Raw genomic sequence first — 20,845 nt, 5'->3', positions numbered from 1 at the left:
GGTCCCTGCTCTTGAAGTTCCCGGGGACGCTGAAGGTGATGTCGACGTCGGCGATGGTCTGCTGCCACTTGTACGGCAACGCGCTCTGCTCCTCGGCCTCCTTGGCGCGGGCGGCGGCCTCCTCGGCGGGGGTGGGTTCTGTTTGGGGAGGAAGCGGCCCGTTATTAGCTAAAGGTCTTCTGCATGAACACTGCCCCGGCCGGCTGGCCGAGGGTTTCCTTCTTGAGGCGATTTCGGGAATGAATAAACGCACCGGGCTTGTCGTTGTTGTCGGCCATGGCTACTTGGTGTTGCTATGACGTTGTTGGTGTTGGGTCGAAGACAGTGGAAGCAGGAAAAGCGTAGGAAAGCGCTGGACGGGAATTCTTGGAGGGGTAGCTGCGAGACCCCTGCCCCTCTTCCCCTGCGTTGGACCAGGAAGCTCCAACCAATCAGCTTCGCTTAATAAATCCTTCCACCAGCCTTGTAGCGGCTGTCGGCCTACCTACCTAATCGCCTTCACGCGATATATCCCAAGCAAGTTCCAAACCAGCCAAACCAGCCAGAGCTCCGTCTCTCGACCCCGTCGACGGCACCAACTCCCCTCCTCCTTCCAATGCCGCCGCCTTGATCGAAAACATCAAATCCATCATCATCGCGCCGACCGAGCACTCCTCCTCCCCTTCCGACATCACGAAAACGAGCCGCCCATTATGGCAACTCGCCGCGCCTCCAACTCCGCCTCCGCGGCGCCCACCTCGACAAACGATATCTGCCCCGTCTGTAAGACGATGCGCTACCTCAACAAGGACCTCGAGTTTCTCATCAACCCGGAGTGCTACCACCCCATGTGCGCCAACTGCGTCGCCCGCATCTTCTCCGACGGGCCCAACCAGTGCCCCTACGCTGGCTGCCACAAGACGCTGCGCAAGAAGGGCTTCAAGTCAGCCTACTTTGGCGATCTCGCCGTCGAGCGCGAGGTAGACATCCGCCGCCGCGTCGCCGCGGTCCTCAACAAGGTCGAGGACGACTTCGAGACCCTTCAGGACTACAACGGCTACCTCGAGTGGGTCGAGACCCTCACCTTCGACATCATCTCGGGCACCGACGCCGAGAAGAAGGCCGCCGAGGCCCGCCTCATCGAGTGGGAGCAGGCCCACAAGGCCGAGATCGAGCGCAACCGCCGCCTGGCCAAGGAGTCCGAAGCAGAGCGCGTCGCCCGCTTCGAGGCCGAAAGAGAGGAGGCCCGCCGCCGCCGCCTCGAGGCCATGCAGGAGGACGCCGCCGAGAAGCATAACGAGCAGCGCATGCGCGAGGAGATGCTCAACGGCCTCGCAAGCAGCGACGCCGGCGAGGCCAAACAGACGCTGAACCGCGTCCTGCTCAAGAAGCGCGGCCAGAACCGCCTCAACGCCGCTATCGGCTCCCTGTCAGACGCCACAAGCGCCCCGGGACTGTCGATCCGCGGCCTCAAGCAGCAAAAGAAGCGCGTTGTCGAGGAGAACGCGCCCTATGACCCCTTTGGCGGACTCAAGCTCGATATGGAGAGGTACACGATGAGACCGTCGGACGAGTACCGCAGCCACTGGGTCGACGGGGCGAGAAAGAAGGAAGACATCATCGTGGGAGGTTACAGTACCGACGAGTACCTCAGTCGGGCCATGTTCGAGGCCTTTTCCGGCTTGGCTGTATTTATCGAGGACGAGAAGGGGCCTGAAAAGGTCGCCACCGCTGAAGCCGCGCAGGTGGCGGCTACAGGTCAGACAACGAACGTGATGGAGGTGGATGACGTCTTCTAGACGTTTTAACTGCCGGATACCTTGCCTTTCCTTCTTCTGCTTTTGGGATAATACGGGCTGCATAGCGAAGGCGTTGGGGGTTGCTAAATGGCCGTGGGCCGCGTTGGGAATGAAACATCTAGATGGCACCTACGATGGGTAGGTCTCGCCCTTCTTCATCATGCAGATCGATGACCAGTAACAACTGTGCCGGAAGGGAGAGAATAACCACTGTGCAAAAAATTACGTCTTAAGTATGCTCACTAGATAATACAGTTTTGCGAACTTTCTTTTTGACGATTGCCGGCCTTCACCAGTCCCATCCTCAAGTCGTGGAGCCTTCTCTTTTGGTGATTGTAATAACCCCTCGCCATATTCGCATAGTTCAAGTGCACAAGCAAAACCCTGATGAACGCCGCGCTTTGATTCGAAATTGTTGAGATAGGTATGGATAGGTGATAGTGTATTCGGGATGACGGCCGCCTAGTGGGGAGCCTCTACTATTATGTCTGCCACGGGCTCTGCTGGATGGGCCGAGGGAAGACGGGCACCGTTTCGACATTGTCCAGACCGCCACCAATGGGTTGTTGATTATTTTGCCAGCCCATACCGGTCTGGTGGTTGACAAACGCGCCCTGACGGAAGGGGTTTGTGGTCCCTGTGGGTTGCGGAGCAAGGGCGCCAGAACTAGTGGCGGGCCGTTGCTGTTGGCCGGTGAAATTCTTCGCAAAGGGATTGGTACCCGTCATCATGGGTTGTAGTGGAGCAAGTGTTGGGAGCTGCTGCTGTTGATGCGTCTGCGATTGGAAAGGTGAATTACTAGGGGCGGGTGAGAACGGTTGCTGCGCTTGTGGCGAGGACCTGGCGAAGGGGTTGGTGGACTGCCTTTGCGGGTTCGGACCGGTCGGGTTGGAGAAGGCAGTATTGGTAGACATGCCCGTTTGCTGGGCCATCAGCATGGATGCCCGGAAGGGATTGGTGATTTGCTGTCCGGCCTGGGGACTCAGCATGCCCGTGTTACCCGTCGGGAAGCTCGCCACTGATTCTTGAGGTATTGAGCCGAGTGTGCCTGGCTGGAAGCTCGGTTGGGGCGTAAATCCGCCAAACCCAGCTCCGGTAAAGCTGGGTTGCAGCGGTTGTGGTGCTTGCTGCTGCTGAGGCTGCTGTTGCGGCTGGCCAAACGGATTTGTGCTCTGCGGTTGGTAGGGGTTCGTCCCAAAGCCTGTTTGTTGCGGCGCGAAGCCGGTTTGCTGTGGCGCGAAGCCGGTTTGCTGTGGCGCGAAGCCATTCTGTTGAAAGCCAGTAGGTTGCGGCTGGAACGGACTGTTGGCTGCAAAACCCGTCTGCATAGGCATTTGCTCCTGTTGCTGCTGCTGCTGCTGCTGCTGCTGATGTTGCTGGACATTCGGAGCCATCGGTGTCTGGTTCTGCTCGATCGATTCGAAGAAGTCGATCAAGTCCGGCGCAGGCCCCTTGGTGGTCTCAGCCTTCGGCTGCGACAGCCCATTGGTGCTTCCATTGGTGTTCGGGAAATGGTCGGTCACTGCCGGTGCCGGCTTCGAGTCGAAGGCGCTGCTCGACGATTTTGAAGTCCCTCCCTTCCCACTTTTCTTTGCTTGTTGCTCGACAATGTACTGCCTCCGGTTGACTTCGAAGTCCGGGTCCCGTAGATACTCCTCTAGTTGTCGGCCCAAGTTTACCGGGGCGTGCTTCAGCTTGGGGACCTCGACCCTCGTTTGATGCTCATATTGCCGCGCAACGCTGAGATATTGAACGACGAAGTCTGTATGCTTCGTGAAAGTGCGATAGATTGCCATGGCCCTTTCGGCGTCGACCTTGGACATTTCGAAGAAGGTACCTATGGGTGTTAGCTCTCGCCGCAAAACGAGACACTTCTCCAACCTACCGAGGATATTGATCATTCCCTGGTTCAAAGCCTGGAAGAGAGCCAGGAGGTCCAGCACCAGCAGCCTGAAAACGGTAACGGTGATTTCATTTTCGATTTCGCCCTCAAGCACCTGGCAAGGGTCAGTACGTATTACAAACTACCATCGGCGGCAGCGAGGCCCAAACTTACATCGCATTTCAACAGTGCCGAAATCTGAGACTGGAGGATTTCCGTCTCTCGGAGGAGGCCCTTGTCCACTGAGAGCTTCTCCAACCTCGATTCTTTGGTCCGGACCCAATCGCACTTTGTTTCACGGTAGGCCTTGGATCTCGCCGCGAGATAGTTGGCATAATGGCGGATATTCCGACCTTGAGTCTGGGCTACAAGTGGCGCGTTAGCATTAGAGCACATACGCGGTGAGGATTGCGCGACGGCAGGGAACAAAAGACTGACCATCGGTAAAGCTGCTGATAGCAAGAGTATTCGGGTGGTTTGACAGGAAGGAGAGTGTGACGTCGGGGGAGCCTTCACGGATCATTAGGTGGACGGTGATCAAGCTCTTGAAGACGACGGTCCATGTCGAGTCTCGAAGGCGGAACTGCAGGGCGCGGAAGACCTCGGCCACGCCAGCCTCGCCGGCGTGTGTCGCAACAAGGATGTGTTCGATGTATTTCGTCTTGGGCGGCGCGGCCTGGAAAACGTGAGTTAGCAAAACGGCCAGGAGAGAACAGATCGAGGCGTCGGGGTAGCCATGGCCTCCCTCAGCTCGGTTCAACCAACCTTTATCTTTGTGGCCCCCTTCACGGATTTCTCAAAGGAGCTCGACATGCTGGCGGGTGGTTGAGGCGATCTATTTACGGGAGTGAGAACCTCGCGGCAGTCGGTGAAGCGGACGACGTAGAGAAAGCTAGCTGTCGTGGACGGATCGGACGAAAGTCGCACAAAAGCGGTCGACGATAGCGGCCGTCACGGGCCTCGAGGGGAGTAACGCGGGGAGGCCGGTTCCTCTGACGGGGTTCGAGTAAAACGAGGTCACAGGCGGCGATCGATGCGATCCGCGGCCGTCGGCGACAGCGAGGCAGGAGATGTGTCGGTGACGGGGCGCGACGGCGGTTACGGGCCAGGGAAACCCTCGACACGAGGAAATTGGGGCCCTACAAGCTTCAATGCAGGAGGAACGGTTCGGGTGCGGAATTGGGGCCTGGGGCCATGGCAGGGTGTCGGGTCGGTCGCAAGTGGTGATTGATTAAGGATACGGATTCGGATGTGGTTATCGCAATGTGATGTACTATGTAGGCCTAATTGCTTCGTTGGGTAGGCGGGAAATGAAGGGCGGACGGACGGACGGACGGCGCCAGCGTTGACGTTGGCGACGCTGGTTGGAGAAAGGTGGGATCGAGTGGAGGAGGAACGGGCCACGGTCTTGATTTGGAGAGGTCGGCTGGTCGGGCTTGGGCTGGGCTGAGCATACGTAAGGCAACGCTGTGCTCCCCCGTTTCTCTGGCTTTTGGGGAGCACGGGGGCTTGGCTCAGCGTGCAATTCAGTAGATACGTACTCTTCGGGTTCGCCGGTTGCAGCGATAGGGATGGAAATGTGGCACGCCGTCAGCATCACCATCAACATCACTGTCAGCATCACCATTACCATCACCACCATCACCGCCACTGTAGCAGCATTTCAACCTACCAGTGGCCGCGGCGCTCCAAATGCGATTGCAACGGTGCGTTCGCGTATGCGACAAGAGGGACCGCTGAAGAGATTCTCCAACGCTGAAGGCCATACTCATTCGAATCTAGCGTCTGTTTCCTCCTACACTGCCCGAGTACTGTGTATCTAGAACGTGTGTGAAATGTGCTAGGTGGGCCCCTGAACGCTACGCCAAACACCTGAAGCTCAGGCTCGTCGCGGCGGGCGATAAACACAGGGACAGGCGCAGGCACAGCTGTGAGGTGCATTGTCTCCAGTTTACGTTCCATTGCACTGTCCCATCCGACACTACAGGCATAACACGGCCCGACAGGCCAGGGTCCTCCCCCCAACGACCTGTTGAGGGAGGTGTGTGTGTGGGAGAGGTATGGATGTAGAATGAGAGTGAACCAGACAGCTTGTGATGAGCCGGCTGAAGAAGCCCTGCTGGTGGCCTACTGCCTCTGCTGACTCTTGCTCATGAGTTCAGAGTGAGCGACCATCATCATGAGATTGATGAAAGGCCTGCTTCGTCCGTTTTTCAGATGAGAAGTAGACACCAGCAACCGTCAGCCTGACGAGCAAACCCTGTTGATCCAATCCATCGCAGCCCCTCGCGCTCGGCGATGCAACACAAACTTGTCCACGAATGACACCGTGACTGGTGAAACACTCAGGGTGAACCAGAGGTTCGCTGATCCATCCCCGGGCATTCACATGTAGCGCGTAGCCGCAACAGATGCACTGCACGATCCATCGTTCTCGGGCACATCAATTGTTCCCATCGATTTTAAATTCAGTTTTTCTCTTTTCTTTCCAAGATAGTTAGGCAAAGGTTGACAGCTCGCTCAGGTTGCCATCCTCTTCAATGAGCATGCATCAACGGCAGGTAATCTACTGTACACACATCCCAGACGCATGTCCGCAGGACACTGGCCTCCCAGTCTCGAACAGTCCTTTCATCTGTCGTCTCCCACGCACCTGCGACAGCTACAAGCAGATCGTCAGTGCGTGTGGGAAAACATCCGAAATATTCGACTGCAGCCCAGCGTCATGTCTAGCTACGTTCGTGTCAGGAAAAACGCATCAGCGTATCCGATCACACTCGAGCCATCGAGCCGTCCACCCGAAACTCTCGACTTCACTTGATGCACGAGAGCCAGGGTCGACGACGTGTAGATCCCCCAGATTCCAGGCCCCTTAGACCCTCAAATTATCTTCCATTTCGTGAAAAATCAGAATTGCCTTTCATCGCGTCCGATGCTGTAACAAGGTCGTGTCGAACGCCTATTTCATGGCCCCCTCCGCCCTTGACACCTTTGCCCTGAAGCCGCCCGAAGGGGAGAGCTCAGATGCCGCAAACGGAGGTGGCTGCATCATATTATCCACGTGGCTATCATCACCTAGAAATCCTTATGTCAGTTGCTTGGCTTCGCGCGGGCGCCGAGAGCGTGGGGGAGACCAAACGTACACTTTTTTGAAATGGAAGAATCATAAGGAGAAAAGGAAAACATTTTTGGGGAGCTCGTTACAAGAGTTTTATATCAGAGATCTGCCCCGCGCTAATCACTTTTTTTGGTGGGGACCCAGGCACCTTCTGCCTCAGGTGCCGCCCCCTCCTACCCAATCCATTGGCTCCGAAATCATTTGCAGCCTGCAGGGTCTCGGTGCAGTGGGCTGAGCTGCGATAGCTTCAAATGTCACAAATCCATACCTAGTTCTGAGCGACTGAAAGTACTGCAAACTACGCCATTGAGCTATGTTGAAACATCAAAGCCTGTCTTCATTCACATAATTTATAGCCAGATTACTCGTGCACTCCATTCTCCCAAACTGGCTCCGTTCAATCCTCCAAATGCTTCGCCAATGCTGTCGCACTCGAGCTTTGGCTGCTCTGCATCCGCGGACACCGCAGTCGCAACCCCTTAGTCGCGTCGCCTCTCTCCTTTACAGGCATGAATGCAGCGCATTATTGTCACCGAGTCGCCCGGTTCGATCCCTGTCGACAACACAAGCGAAGAAAGAAGTCCAAGATGGGTCTTGGCGTACTCAACTGTCGGGGGAATTCAAGGAGTGCTGTGAGCAAGTTCGAGGACAACAAGCCGATGTGATAGCACCTTGCTGACTTCTCAACCCCAGTTGCTTTGCCTCAGATGTCCCCCGTCGAAGCATGGAGCAAACCAGGTAGCCAAATTGTCGTCAGCGGACACATCGGTCGAACGAGAAAGGTCGGCAAGAACCTTGCCTTTGCCCACTTGGAGCGCAATGGGGAACGACTAGGCCAAATCTGTGCCAAGGGCGAGAATGCGGCTATCCTGGCAAAGATTCGCCCGTTCAGCGCGATTCTGGCGAAGGGCGTTGTAACGGAGGCTTCGGGCGCCGCACGATTCGAGATGGACATGGAGTCAATACAATACCTCAACCCCTTTCCGAAGGACATCATTATCGGCCCCGACTCGCTTTTTCCTCCCGAGCATCGCCACTTGCAGTTGAGGTTCCACGAGGATCTCAGAGATAGGCTCCGCTTTCGCGCCCAGCTCAAGTCCACCATGGGGCAGGCCATGGTTGACAGGGACTTCATGGACGTCGAGACGCCGATCCTGTTTAAGTCCACTGCAGAAGGTGCACGAGAGTTCATCGTACCCACGAGGCGCCCGAGACACGCTTATGCTCTGCCGCAAAGTCCTCAACAGTACAAGCAGGTCCTGATGGCCTCCGGCATGGGGGGCTATTATCAGTTTGCTAGATGCTTCCGCGACGAGGACCATCGATCGGACCGCCAGCCCGAGTTCACTCAGGTATGCGTATGGTGATTTATTTCGCATCCCGTTGCTAACCACTGCTCGTTCAGCTGGATATGGAAAAGTCATTCGCGACAGGCAAAACTATTATGGAGGACGTCGAGTACGTCGTCGGTCGTGCCTGGGATGCCGTGAGAGAACAATACGTAATGAAACTGGGCGAGGACTCGTTCGCGCCGGTCAGAAAGGCATCATTGCAGGTATGGAGCGCGATGGTGACAAGACCTATGATGCCGGACCTAACTTCAGATAGGACTGGAAGCAAAGCGTCGAGGACAGCGCCAAGGACGACGCCAAAGGACCAATCCACCAGGAATACCCCACAATCTCTACGCCCTTCCTGAGGATGAAGTATACCGACTGCATGGACCTCTACGGATCCGATAAGCCAGACCTGCGCATTCCAAACAGAGTCAGTATTTTCCAGTGCTGTACCATCTCCCACTAACGGTGTCCAGATATGCCGGGTTGACGAGCACCTCAACGAGGGCTTCGTCAGCATGATCACTGACCTCAAGGCACCGATCGTCGAGGTTTGGAAAATTAGCCCACACGAAGATGCCGACAAACGAGATGTTTGGAAGTTCGTGGCTGGCTTTATGGAAAGTCTCCCCAAGAGCCTGTCTCAGAACCCTGACGGCGCTCCCACGGCCTTGATGTTTGACAGCAGCAAGCCGCTCAACGGCTTCTCGGCCTTGGGGCCGGAAGGGCTAGACAGCATTCTCGGCGCCCTTCCCGAAGAATCGGGCTTCTCATCACTGGAAAACGGCGACATCATCTTGTTCCAGGCCCGCAAGAACCAGCCCCAGCAGGGCGGCTCAACCAAACTCGGCGAGACGCGAATCGCTCTGTACCACGCCGCCGTGGAAGCCGGCCTCCTGGACAGGGACGACAGCTTCAAGTTTCTCTGGGTCACCGACTTTCCCATGTTCACGCCGGAAGAAGAGGGCGACGTCGGCCAAGGCGGGGCGTCGGGCTTCTCGGCAACGCACCACCCCTTCACGTCGCCGCACTCGGAAGAGGACTTTGAGCTCCTCTTCAAGGACCCGCTGCGGGCCAGGGCCGACCACTATGACCTCGTTCTCAACGGCGTGGAGCTCGGCGGCGGCAGCCGGCGTATACACATCGCCGAGATCCAGGAGTTCATCTTCCGCGACATCCTCAAGATGAGCCAGGACAAGATCAAGGAGTTCTCGCATCTGCTCAAGGCGCTGCGCGCCGGATGCCCGCCTCACGCTGGCTTCGCCATCGGCTTCGATCGATTCGTGGCCGTCCTGAGCGGCGCGTCCTCTGTCAGGGACGTCATTGCGTTCCCCAAGAACAACAACGGCGTCGACGAGTTCGCCGGTGGTCCGGGGAAGATTTCAAAGCAGCAGCTCGACACGTATCATCTCCAATTCCGCAAGAGCGGTTGAGGGGCGTACACAATCCCTTGACTGTACCAACACTGTCACACACATACAACCCAATGTACATTACACGCATGTCTTATTTTGGCCACATAATCGTAGATCAGCAGACGACGGATGGATGAGTAACGTCCCTGCTATGATTTCTTCATCTCCGTTTGGGTTTTTGATCTGTCATATCTGATGTGATGAAGGTCAGCGTCAAATTTCTTGATTGTGAGTGGTGCTTGTAAGTAGAGCACATTATCGTCACGGCACACACAACAACAGCATTCTTGCAGGTTAAAACAACATCAATTCTTTCCGAGCGATTGGATTCATGAACGCTCCTAGTAACACAAGCAAAGAACCTCCAAAATTTATTCCTCCCCAACAGCCGCATATTTTTAAGACCTCTTCCATTGGCCAGCGTCCTCGACGCCCTTGCCAACCTGGTTGAGGGCGCCGCCGAGGCCCTGGCCGAGATTGGTGAGGCCGTCGCCGACGGGGCGGCCGGCAGAGCCAGTGGCGTTGGTAATGGTGTCGCCGAGGCCGGTGGTCGCGGCGCCGGTAACGTTGCCGACGGTCTTGGTGACGCCTCCGACGGTATTACCGAGGGCCGAGGTGACGAACTTGGCGCCGCCGGTGACGCCGGAGTTCTGGTCGTTGTTACCGACAGGCATGATTGTGGTGTTTTGTGGTAAAGGGGTTTGTTTGGGTTTTCGTTGGTAGGTAAGATTGATTGGGGGTTTGTGTTTTTGCTTGAAGTTTACACTCCTTGGTGAACTGATGACTTGGTAAAGAGGGTATCTTAGACTGTGATGTGGAAAAGGAGCGTGTTAGTCGATGGTGGCTGGTGCCTTCTTATGGACGACGAGGATGCAGACTGGAGGAGTGTAAGATCGAGGCGGATGATGGGTGACGTCACAGGTCGGTTATGCAGAGTGAGAGGATGGGGTGCTTGGGGCCCCCCTGTCCAGCACAGCTCCGCGCATGTGTGGCTGATCGCACCTATCAAAGCCTCCCAAGCTTGCTCCTCTTCCTCGTCAACTTTGACATCACCGTCTCATGCTCGGGGGTGGTTTGTCGAGAGCTGACGACATGTTCTAGCCCGAGCGAGATAACTTGGCCGAGACCTTTCTGCTGTCCCACCCCCATCCCTCCCCCCCAGAGCTCACCCACAGATCGCCCTCGAGGTGGCTTTCCAATGTTTCACAGCTCCAGGAACATGGGTTGGGATGAAAAGGGCGTGTGGCAGTGCAGAGAAGGAATCAAGACATCGGGATGCATCGCGGCCTCGTTCCATTGGCTTCCTCGTCCAACAAGCTTTGGCGCCGGCTGTCTCTACTCTCTACTGTGTGGTCCTCCGCGACTGACCCCCTCGTCCCTCAAGTGCACGCCGCTTGAAACTGCACGATGGACACTGCTGCCGGTCCATTTGCCAACAGCAAGCGTGCAATCGCTGGCCACGTGTTCCCCGTTTTGACGTTGTTGATGGCATCATGCTTCTGCTGTGACCTGGAGATAACGCGCACGCCGTCGCCTCGGGTTATCCTATGTAGGGTCATCGGCACTTCACTTCCAGCAACGCCCAAGAAGACACCTGTCTAAGACACTTTCCTTTTGGCCGGTTCTAGGCGCGGGGAGGAGGGGGTCTTGATCCCGGCGTCAGCCACTCATGTCTATTCTGCCTGAGCAAGGCGATACGATCGCTGATGCCTACTCCAGCATTGTTTTCCAAAGCCGGTTTTCTCTATGGATGCAGGCAGGGCTACTTTGGCCGGCAGTAACGCCGACGAAGTCAGTCATCGAGAATGTCGGCGTCGTGCTCCTAGACTGAGGCAACTGCTGGCAGCGAATGGCTGTCGTCAGGTTAAAGAGCTTGTTTCTAGGTCCTGTGCCGACACTGAATGCTCCATGGCAGGGCAGGCGTTCGCCGTCAATGCCGTTAATGCCGTCCGAGTCCATATCAATGACCTGTTCTCACTCCCCAAGGGTCCCCTCACAGATCAGCGCCCTCCTTGCCATCTTCTTCCTGAGGGCATCGGCCTTTCTTCGTTACCAAAGCCCGAATGCCACAGCTTTCTTACCCTACCGAGTTGAAGAGCATAAACTAGGTCACGTCGATCGTCGAGGCTAGTATGGGGTCTTTTGGTCGGGATAACCCCCGATGACCGAATGAACACAGCCCTCGCCGCGGCACCTGCATTTTGTTCGGGCACCATTCTCATTCCAACTCCCCTGGATATCAGAATGGGGCTGTCCTCCTTCATAAGAACTAATTCTCGCTTTAAACTCGCCATCAGGTCGTCAAGGCCGAAGCTTGTTGGACTTGATAGTGAGCCGTGCTGCTAGCCCTATTGTACGAAATAATGGCAGGGCCACGAGGATGAATCCAAGTACAACATTGGAACGAGATCGGGATAGAAGTTCCTCCAGAGCCATATTCGACGTGGATGATTTGGGGGTCACCGAAGCTATCCTAGCAAGATGCACCTAGCGCAGGGCCATCGGCGCCACCATCTGCCAGACCGCGACGCCGTCGAAGGACCGGTGCGATCCTTCCTTCACTACAATCCGCCTCATCCCGGTCGCCGCACGCCAAAGAATTAGCGCCGCAACTGCCTCAGTCCTTGGCGGGATGACAACGAGGCGCAAGCCCTGTTCCATCGTCTTTCATGTGCCTGCCCCTGGTTCTTGGGGCAGGCTGTCGGGAGCCAAGTGCGTGACTTGGATCAGGCAATGCTTCACAGGACGGAGAAGTCGAGAGATTTTCAAGCTATTGTTTGGTGCTTAAGATGGCGAATTCTACAGCAGTACGTCACGCCGTCCCAGACTAGACCACTTCGTGCCGTGGATGGGTTGAGTCGACCATCTAAAAACATCCCCTCCAACTCATCCATCCCGCTTCCCAGCCTTGAGCCAGGCCGAACCAAAGTCTCATACCTCGGTCAATCATCTAACTCCCAACATGCGTCTCAACTACATCGCGATCATCCTGGCACCAGCGTCAGCCCTACCTGTCTCCCGGGGTCTAATCAACATCTCCCCCGAGATCAACCCCAGCGTCGACTCCGGACCCGTGGCCCAGTGCGTGGGCATCGCCGTCTGCAACCCGGTCACGGTGAGCAACGGGAGCCAAAGCCCGGCTCCCACTGGCCAGCAACAACAGGCACCGCCACAGCAGACAAGCTCCAGCGGAGGTGGCTCACTGATCAATGTCGCGCCGGTCGTCAGACCCAATATTGACCCTTCTGGGTTGTTGAAGTGTATTGGTGTTGCTAACTGCAACCCGGTTACCGTGAACAAGGGGGACGGGGCGTCATAAGACGGCGGGGGGTGGGAAGGGAAGCCTGGGACTTGAAAATCGGCGACAACCGAATTTGACTCCAGTGAAAGGGAAAAGAAGGTCAGGCATGAAAGAAAATGGCTTAGAACCCGAGCTGCTCACCTATATGTCTTTTCCTCCCATGCTAATAATCATTGCTGCCACCTGTTCCCTGATGCAACCGCCCGCATGAAATTTTGGGGCTACATACCCCTGGATAACCCGACGAGTCGGATGCAGACCAGATACTTCTTCAATACCTTGACTGAGAACACGTAACCCCTAGGAGAGGTAGACATGTAGCTTTTCCAAAATGAGTGAACGTGTGTACAGTAAATCTGGTATCGATCAGTCCAAACAACTACCCGTAAATGAGAACACCCGTCACTTCCCGGTAATCCCGTGTCAAGGGTGTTTGCTTGTCAATGCAACACTTCACAGTCTATTGGTTGAATCAGTAATCTATTTCACGACGACGGCACTTTAGCTTAAAGTAAGAGTGTCAAAAAAAAAAAAAAAAAACCTCGAAATGAGACGTTGCGCTTTCTACCAAATAGTGTTCAAAACAGAAGCCGACTTGCCCAAGAAAGACAGCATTGACCCTTGGCATCAGAAGGCGCGGGGGTTACAAGCCAGAGAAGAAAAAAAAGAATTATATAGCAGTCACCCTCAAAGTGACCCCATCTCTGGGCCGCAACACAAGCCTCCACATCTTCCAGTCTTCGGGGTCAGGCGTGTCAAAGTCCCGCTGGAACTCGTACATGCTCAAAAGGCAACACAGCAGGATCTTCATCTCCGTCTCCGCGAACTTGCGCCCGATGCACCCGCGCGGGCCCTGCAGGAAGGTCATGAACGCATTCGGCGTGACCGTCGCCGGCAGGTCGTCCCAGCGGTCTGGGTCGAACTGGTCGGCACGGTCTCCCCAGTACATGGGCAGCCGGTTGATGGCGTTGGCGAGGACGTAGACGACGGTGCCCGCGGGCACCTTGTAGCCGCCCAGGACGTCGTCGTCGACGGACTGCCGCACCGTCATGGGGATGGGCGGAATGAGGCGCAGGGCCTCGCGGCAGACGTTGTCGAGGTACGGCAGCTTGTCGGCGTCCGCAACGGCGACGTGATCCGGGTCGAATCGCGTGTTCCCGTCCAGGAGGAAGGGCATGTGGTCCTTGATCTCCTCTCGCAGGCGCGACTGGACGATGGGGTGCTTGGAGAGGAGGTGCAGTGTCCAGGCAACGCCCGTGGCCGTGGTGTCGTGGCCGGCGCCGAGGAAGGTCATGACCTGGTCGCGCATCGTCTCGAAGGACAGGCCCGCCTCGCCGGCCTCTTTGAGCTTCTTGTTGTCATGTGCGATGAGGGCAAGGATGTCCTTGCCGCCGGCGTTGTTGGCCGCCTCTTTCTGCTTCTCTTCGATGATATCGGTCGCCTTTCCGATAATGATGGAGCGCGACTGCATAATGTCGCGGTTGACCTTGGACGGCAGGTGGTTGAAGACGGGGCTGAAGGCCTGGAGGCCGATGAGGATACGGGAGACAATGTCGAAGGAGAAGCAGAGCCGGTAGGCCTCGCGCAGGGGCGCGTCGGAGTTCTCGAGGGAGTTGACGTCGTAGCCGAAGCCCGCCTTGCCGATGATGTCGAGCGTGGTGCGGTTGAGCCAGTCGAGGGCCTCGAAGGATTTGGTAGACACGCCGTCGGCGCGCATCTCCTTCCGCCAGCAGCTCGCCAACAGTAGCGACTTCTCCCAAAAGATTGGAGTCAGCGAGCGGATGGACTGGATCGAGAAGCCCGGGGCCAGGGCTTTGCGCTGGTGGACATGCTCGTGGCCCTCAGCGAGGAGGACGCCTTCGCCGAGGATGCGGACCATCCAGAGCTTTGCGCGGACAGGCTTGGGGTAGTTGTACGGGTTCCTAACCGTCATTTGCTTGAGAGCCTCGTCTTCGGCAATAGACAGGCGCTCGGCGCCAAAGGGGAAGAAGTAGCGGATGATGGGGCCGTACTGCTCGTGCCATTTACGCTGGGGCTCGCCGACCTCATGGGAGATGATGTCAAAGAATTGGCCCCAGAGAGGAAAGCCCGCAACGGTCGGAATGTGTCTCATTTCAGAGACATAGAAGGGGAAAACGTAACATTGCCAGACGACGACGTAGAGGGGGATGACTATGGCCCAGGCGATGGAGATGGTTCGGAGGAAGCTGAGCTCGAGCGCACGAGCAGCAAAGAAAGACGCTGTCGTCGTCGCAGCCATCACAGGACCGAATGAAACCTTGTTCATCGTGAGGGAGGGTTTGAGGCTTGAAGTGATAGGCGTTGAACCAAATGTGATGTGGAGGTAGATAGAACGAGATGAGTTATGGATAGCTCGTGATGTGAAAGAATGTCTGATAATAAGCAAAGCGGGATATCACCGTCTTGTCTTTTGAGTGATCAGTGATGATGCTTGGGGACTATCGGATCGACAGAACGACGGGCTTGAGCTTTATACACCCAAAAAGAGTCTGTTTCCATGATCTTCATCCCCGGCTCATGACAGAAAGCTCCCGATTAAGAAAGAATACATCATGATGTCAGTCGGCGACCCTAAAGAGATCGTCGAAGCTCTCCTCAAGGGACAGTATTGAAGAGTTCGATTCAGGAGATCGACAAAAAAGAGTCCGCGTTGCAGATCTCTCCGGTAGGACTGACTGCCAAGCAGGAAGTGAAGTGTTCCGTTCGAACATGTCTTCGCTATGCCGTCACTAGAACCGGTTCGGAGGCTGAGTCTTAAGGGATAAGATGGACGCAGTTGTCAGCCCGCTCGGAATGGAAACAAGCCATTCTGGAAGAGGTGTAAGCACATCCTAGTTGAGACACCGCCTTCTCGCGGATGGTGGGTAAACCAACTTCGGAAATCATCCACTCCGCGAGTAGAGGTTTTGAGCTGTGGCATTGGACATCTTCATCATGCCCAGCCTTCCCTTGAAGATGACGTCTTGGGCCGTCCTCGGTAACCGATATCGCGATCGATTTGGTGGCTGACGGGTGAAACGACGTTGGCTTGCAAGGAAAGTGCGTTTGTTGCGGCCGTTAAGGCTGAAAAGAATGATTTTACAACGAAGAATGACATATGGATGCCAGCGCCGACTACTGTTAGCGCAGCCTCTCCTGACCGACGGCGTCAATCTTCGGAGCAAAGATATCGGAGGAACTGGCGCCGCCGATCAATCGACAGCCGTTGAGCACAGATGGCACTTGTGTCGTGGGAGGGGGAGAGATGGAGATAGGATCTCCGCTCGGCTAGGAAGTTGTCCGATATAAGTTGGTCTGTAAGTGAAGAACCGGGAGGTGTTGGAGATCCACTTACGCACTCTGGATGCTGTGGGCTGATCTAACGAGTAATGAGATGAGCGACTCGAGCCACATTCTCTCACCAGAGATACTCATGAAGGTATGATCTCTGAAAGGAACAACGTCAGTCGGAGTTGTTGGAGGTTGGAGGCCAGGAGCCCGGACGCTACGGCGATCGAGGACTAGAGTTGCGGCCCGCGCTTGTTCGCCCTGAGGAACGGCTGGGGAGGACAGACAATGCCGTCACTGGGCGATGTTGTAAGCAATTGAGTTGGGCTCTGAAACGAGGCATCGAGATGCTTCAGCTTGGAGCATATAACGAGCCTTACCCGTCGTAAAGTCTTGGTACCTTTAATCTGCATCAGTCCACACATCAGCATCTGCAATACATAATCCATCCTTTTTTTCTTCTCCTTCCCTTGACAGAGACATTGCCTCCCTTCTCAGAACCTCTTTTTGAGCTTGCAAACATGTTCTACGAGAACTACACTTCCAACCACACTTTCTCCCCCTTGAATGCGGGGAGAGAAACCCCCAGTTCGCTGTTCTCGCCATGGAAGACGTTCGACAAGGTCTTTACCTCAGTCATGGGGTACCCGACCAAAGACTTCGAGTTCGTCCCCGGCCACACACCGTTCTCGACATTTAGCGGAACCATGGCAATGGTGGTGCTGTACCTAGTCGTCATCTTCGGCGGTCGCGAGGTGATGCGGAACCGGAAGCCATTGGAGCTGAACGCGCTCTTCAAAATACACAACCTCTTCTTGTCTCTACTAAGCGGTGCCTTGCTGGTACTGTTCGTTGAGCAAATCGTCCCGAGCCTGTGGCGCGGTGGCCTTTACGAAAACATCTGCGGGCAATCCGGCTGGACCCAGCCGCTCGTTCTTCTGTACTACGTGAGTTTCCAGACCGAATCCCTGGAGAAGACTGAAGCTCACCCCGAGATGCAGATCAACTACCTTACCAAGTATTACGAGCTCATCGACACCGTCTTCTTGATGGTCAAGAAGAAGCCCCTCACGTTCCTGCATTGCTACCACCACCCGGCGACCGCGCTTCTCTGCTTCTCCCAGCTGATAGGAGGCACGCCCCTTTCCTGGGTACCCATCACGCTCAACCTGACGGTCCATGTTGTCATGTACTGGTACTACTTCCAGACCGCGCGTGGCGTCAAGGTGTGGTGGAAGCAGTGGATCACCCGTCTTCAGATCGCCCAGTTTGTGCTCGACCTCGGTAAGTTGGACTTTCTCCCTGGGCTCTAATACGAACGCTTGCTGACGGTTTTGTTTTTCTTTTTTTTCCCCTTGTCAGGCTTCGTCTACTTCGGCTTCTACGACGTCTTCGCAGATACCTACTTCAAGGAGTTCCTGCCCCACGTCGGCCGATGCGGCGGCGAGTTCTTTGCCGCGGTAACGGGTGGGGCCATTCTGACATCGTACCTGGTGCTCTTCATCATGTTCTACATCTCTACCTACAAGAAAGCCGGCCGCAGAGCCGCGCAGAAGCTCAAGTCGACCATTGCCAGCGAGAAAAGCTCCCTTGCGGCAGCGACAGCGGTAGCTAACAACGCCACGGCCGAGCTCGAGACGTGAGAGAGAGAGGGGCCTACCGACCCCTGAAGGAGTGGGGGGATGAGACCTCAGGCCAGTCATGCAAACCAAAAGGATGGTCTGGCGGATCTAGCTTTGGGAGACTTTCGCCCGGTGGGTGATGAGTGGTTGGTGACGTTAGTGGCAATGGGGGTGGCATTGAGTCAGCGCAGCATTGTGGTTTAATGCGGAGGAGGATGCAGATGGGCCGAAACAGAGGCGCAGGCAGTTTACTTTCAGATGTAGAAAGCAAAGTACACGTGTAGAACCAGAGACATCCAATCGTTCAAGCTAAACGGCGTCGGATGGATGCACAATGTGAAATGCCATGGTTGAAAGATGAGGGGGAATTTCATCTGAAGGCGGGAGAAGTGAGGCGGATGGGCGGGTCGTCGATGAAATTAGGCTTGCGGATCCCAGTGGAGCCTCATCCTGGCACCTCCTTCCCGATTAGCCAAGCGACGGGAACGCACGGGGAGAGCTCGGACAGATTGCGCTAACCGAATCAATACTAGCGTGATTTTGGTCGTTTCCTCGCTCGCAGGGGTCGTTCATCCTCCTTTCTTTGCCCCATATCTCCATGTCGGTCAGTTCTTGCAAACGCTCTTCACAGGGCTGCGTTCTGCATCTTGCAGTGTCATGTGAAAAATTGCTGGGAATAATGCTGACAATTCCTTAAGTCGCTCTAGTTCTCCAGGATATTTGGCCATGTTTCATGTCCCCAGAACAGGAAACCAGCTGTCGATCTTCTGTCTTGACGCGAGGGCCACTATTTTTTGGTCGAGAAACAATGAGCGATCACATGTCAACAAATCGGGCGACCATTATCATGTTAAGGTACACAACGAGACGCTCCATATTGATGATACTAGTTCTTTCGACGAGGCGTCGGACTATACTCCGGCGGAAGCTTGTTCGCCCGAGGACCAAACGACACCATCCGCGACGGATTGACCACAAGCGTCCTCTTTCCCCCCCCTTTCTCCTACATTTTCAACCTCACACACACATGACCAGAACTCGATCAAGATCCCAGTGCATATGTAGGACCCTAATGTTGCAGCATTGGCAGCGGCGGCGTTTGTCGTGCCACCAGCGTCATCCGGATCAGCCCCTTCCGTCCACCCGCCGCGGACCGTCCATCCTTCGTCTTCTCAACGAAGCATATCCCACAGGCCAACTAACCCTGCGGAGATTTTCATCCCTAGTTACCGCGACGCCGTGATGATGACCATCCTCCAGCCTCGTCAACCACCTCTGCGTCCCTCGGCTGCGACCTCCAAGTTTACCGCCGAGCAACATGGTTCGCTTGGAGAGTAAGCTCAATGGTACGCTTTAGTGGATAAACAATACAACAACCGCCTCTCGAATGTGTTTGACCCAGACAAAAACCGGCCCCCAACATGCCCATGATAGCGGCATGAGTGTTCCTACAGTTTGTAGCGAGACCCTCGACACGAGCTCATGACGTACCATGGAAGAAAAGCCACATCGTGGGCCAAGTTGGCCGATGCCTCCGCTCAAACACCTAAAGCCGAGGCGGTTGAGATCCGATCGCGATCAGAGAGCAGCCAACAGCCCATAACCACCCCCGCGGCCTTGATCATCCATCCCGTAGAGTCTATAGGACTGGACTACTGCACGGATGTCGGCAAGCTGTCGCGTCCGGCCGCTGTAGATCGCTTTCGGGTACGAAAGCCAACGGTCGTACCATGGATTCCATGTCGTCACACAGGCTTCATATCGCCCGCGATTCTACCCGAAAGACGACATGATCATCCAGTGACCGCCGACAGCGACGGGTCGTTGGCAGCCCAGGGGGGTAATGCTTTCCCACGAGAGCATCGTGGTGCCCAGACATATATCTTTGCTGTTGGGGGCAAACCAGGTGAACTGCACGCGTAGAACACTCTACTCTGCATCAATCCACCTTCTTCAATTCGCTTAATTATCTACGAAAGCTATGTCGGGTACACTCATGTTCGACTGCGTCAACGAGACCGGTGGCCACCATACCGGGTCTCCCAAGCTCGCGACAAACCACGAGGCAGCCCACGGCCTCTCATTCTTGCCGCACATCTCAAGCCTATCCTCCATAGGCTTCGCCAGCCAGCTGACGCCATCGACCATATTCGTCCTCATCCTCATGGCCTTCTGCGCCCTGAACCTCAAGTCCTTCCCCTTCGTCTGGCACCTCCGCGTCCTCAACGCGTTCCGCTTCACCATCAAGACCCTCCGGCCCCATGTGCGGCCGCGGCCTTCGATGGTCTTCCAGCCCATCATCACCTCCTCCTCGGCCGACCTCGCCGAGATGGACTTCAACCTCCACAAGACGAACTCGTCTTACTTTGCGGACGCCGACATCGCCCGTGCCCACCTCATGTCCACCCTCTTCGCCCCTGCCATCGAGCGCATGCGCGGCGGCTCCGGCGCCTACACGGGCGCCGGCGCGCCCCTCTTCGGCCTCGCCCTCGGCGCCGTCTCGTGCTCCTTCCGCCGCGAGATCCACCCGGGCAGCGCCTTCGATATGTGGACGCGCATCCTCGCCTGGGACGATAAGTGGTTCTACATCGCCACCCACTTCGTCCGCAGGGGCGCCGGGAACCCGGGCACGAGCAGCCTGTACCCGGACCAGGCGCCGCGCGGCGGCCACCACCACCACATTCACCACTCGACGTCGTTCAAGGCCGACAAGGACCTCTACGCTACGGCGCTGAGCCGCTGCGTGTTCAAGTCGGGCCGCAAGACGGCGTCTCCCGCCGACATGCTTCGCATGGCCGGGCTCGTCCCCGACGACGGCGAGGTCTCCTCATCGGATGAGTCGGACGACGAGACGACCGACGGCGAGCTGCGGGAAGTCGAGGAGCAGCGTCGGGGCGGGATGAAGCTCGCGGCGATGCTAACCAAGGAGAATCAGCTCGCGCTTGAGGCCGAGTTCCACGACGGTGAGGGCGAGGTGCTCGGCAGGCACACGGATGGGACGGGGGTCGCCGGCGTGGTCCTCACGCTGCTACAGCTGGCCGGCCTGAAGAAGAAGTGGTATCTGTAGATTAGATGCTTGCGCGTGTTGATGATAACCTGTCAGT

At 56.2% G+C, this 20,845-nt stretch overlaps 8 protein-coding genes across 8 annotated transcripts; 5 read left to right on the top strand and 3 right to left on the bottom strand.

The window, feature by feature from the left end:
* Positions 1-692: 692 nt before the first annotated feature.
* CH63R_06050 (CDK-activating kinase assembly factor MAT1) lies at positions 693-1,778 on the top strand (the record flags this gene model as incomplete). The annotated part of the gene is made up of 1 exon (XM_018301025.1): positions 693-1,778. One exon carries the CDS (start codon positions 693-695, stop codon positions 1,776-1,778), a length of 1,086 nt encoding a protein of 361 aa, XP_018158875.1.
* Positions 1,779-2,260: 482 nt separating this feature from the next.
* Positions 2,261-4,473, bottom strand: CH63R_06049 (ANTH domain-containing protein; the record flags this gene model as incomplete). Its single annotated transcript, XM_018301024.1, has 5 exons — positions 2,261-3,615; positions 3,664-3,775; positions 3,835-4,025; positions 4,099-4,336; positions 4,426-4,473. 5 exons carry the CDS (start codon positions 4,471-4,473, stop codon positions 2,261-2,263), a joined length of 1,944 nt encoding a protein of 647 aa, XP_018158874.1.
* Positions 4,474-7,187: 2,714 nt separating this feature from the next.
* Positions 7,188-9,548, top strand: CH63R_06048 (tRNA synthetase class II; the record flags this gene model as incomplete). The annotated part of the gene is made up of 5 exons (XM_018301023.1): positions 7,188-7,410; positions 7,472-8,130; positions 8,184-8,333; positions 8,387-8,545; positions 8,592-9,548. The coding sequence occupies 5 exons, from the start codon at positions 7,188-7,190 to the stop codon at positions 9,546-9,548; spliced, it is 2,148 nt and encodes a 715-aa protein (XP_018158873.1).
* Positions 9,549-9,928: 380 nt separating this feature from the next.
* CH63R_06047 (uncharacterized protein) lies at positions 9,929-10,204 on the bottom strand (the record flags this gene model as incomplete). Its single annotated transcript, XM_018301022.1, has 1 exon — positions 9,929-10,204. One exon carries the CDS (start codon positions 10,202-10,204, stop codon positions 9,929-9,931), a length of 276 nt encoding a protein of 91 aa, XP_018158872.1.
* A 2,288-nt stretch (positions 10,205-12,492) lies between these two features.
* Positions 12,493-12,849, top strand: CH63R_06046 (uncharacterized protein; the record flags this gene model as incomplete). Its single annotated transcript, XM_018301021.1, has 1 exon — positions 12,493-12,849. One exon carries the CDS (start codon positions 12,493-12,495, stop codon positions 12,847-12,849), a length of 357 nt encoding a protein of 118 aa, XP_018158871.1.
* A 652-nt stretch (positions 12,850-13,501) lies between these two features.
* CH63R_06045 (Cytochrome P450 78A3) lies at positions 13,502-15,118 on the bottom strand (the record flags this gene model as incomplete). The annotated part of the gene is made up of 1 exon (XM_018301020.1): positions 13,502-15,118. The coding sequence occupies one exon, from the start codon at positions 15,116-15,118 to the stop codon at positions 13,502-13,504; it is 1,617 nt and encodes a 538-aa protein (XP_018158870.1).
* Positions 15,119-16,640: 1,522 nt separating this feature from the next.
* On the top strand, positions 16,641-17,762 carry CH63R_06044 (Elongation of fatty acids protein; the record flags this gene model as incomplete). The annotated part of the gene is made up of 2 exons (XM_018301019.1): positions 16,641-17,403; positions 17,482-17,762. 2 exons carry the CDS (start codon positions 16,641-16,643, stop codon positions 17,760-17,762), a joined length of 1,044 nt encoding a protein of 347 aa, XP_018158869.1.
* Positions 17,763-19,722: 1,960 nt separating this feature from the next.
* Positions 19,723-20,808, top strand: CH63R_06043 (Capsule polysaccharide biosynthesis protein; the record flags this gene model as incomplete). Its single annotated transcript, XM_018301018.1, has 1 exon — positions 19,723-20,808. The coding sequence occupies one exon, from the start codon at positions 19,723-19,725 to the stop codon at positions 20,806-20,808; it is 1,086 nt and encodes a 361-aa protein (XP_018158868.1).
* Positions 20,809-20,845: the final 37 nt, after the last annotated feature.

Source organism: Colletotrichum higginsianum, chromosome 4, assembly GCF_001672515.1.
Source record: "Colletotrichum higginsianum IMI 349063 chromosome 4, whole genome shotgun sequence".
Taxonomy (NCBI): Eukaryota; Fungi; Ascomycota; class Sordariomycetes; order Glomerellales; family Glomerellaceae; genus Colletotrichum; species Colletotrichum higginsianum.
The sequence above is the reverse complement of the archived record's forward strand: the minus strand, read 5'-3'. Positions and strand labels throughout refer to the sequence as shown.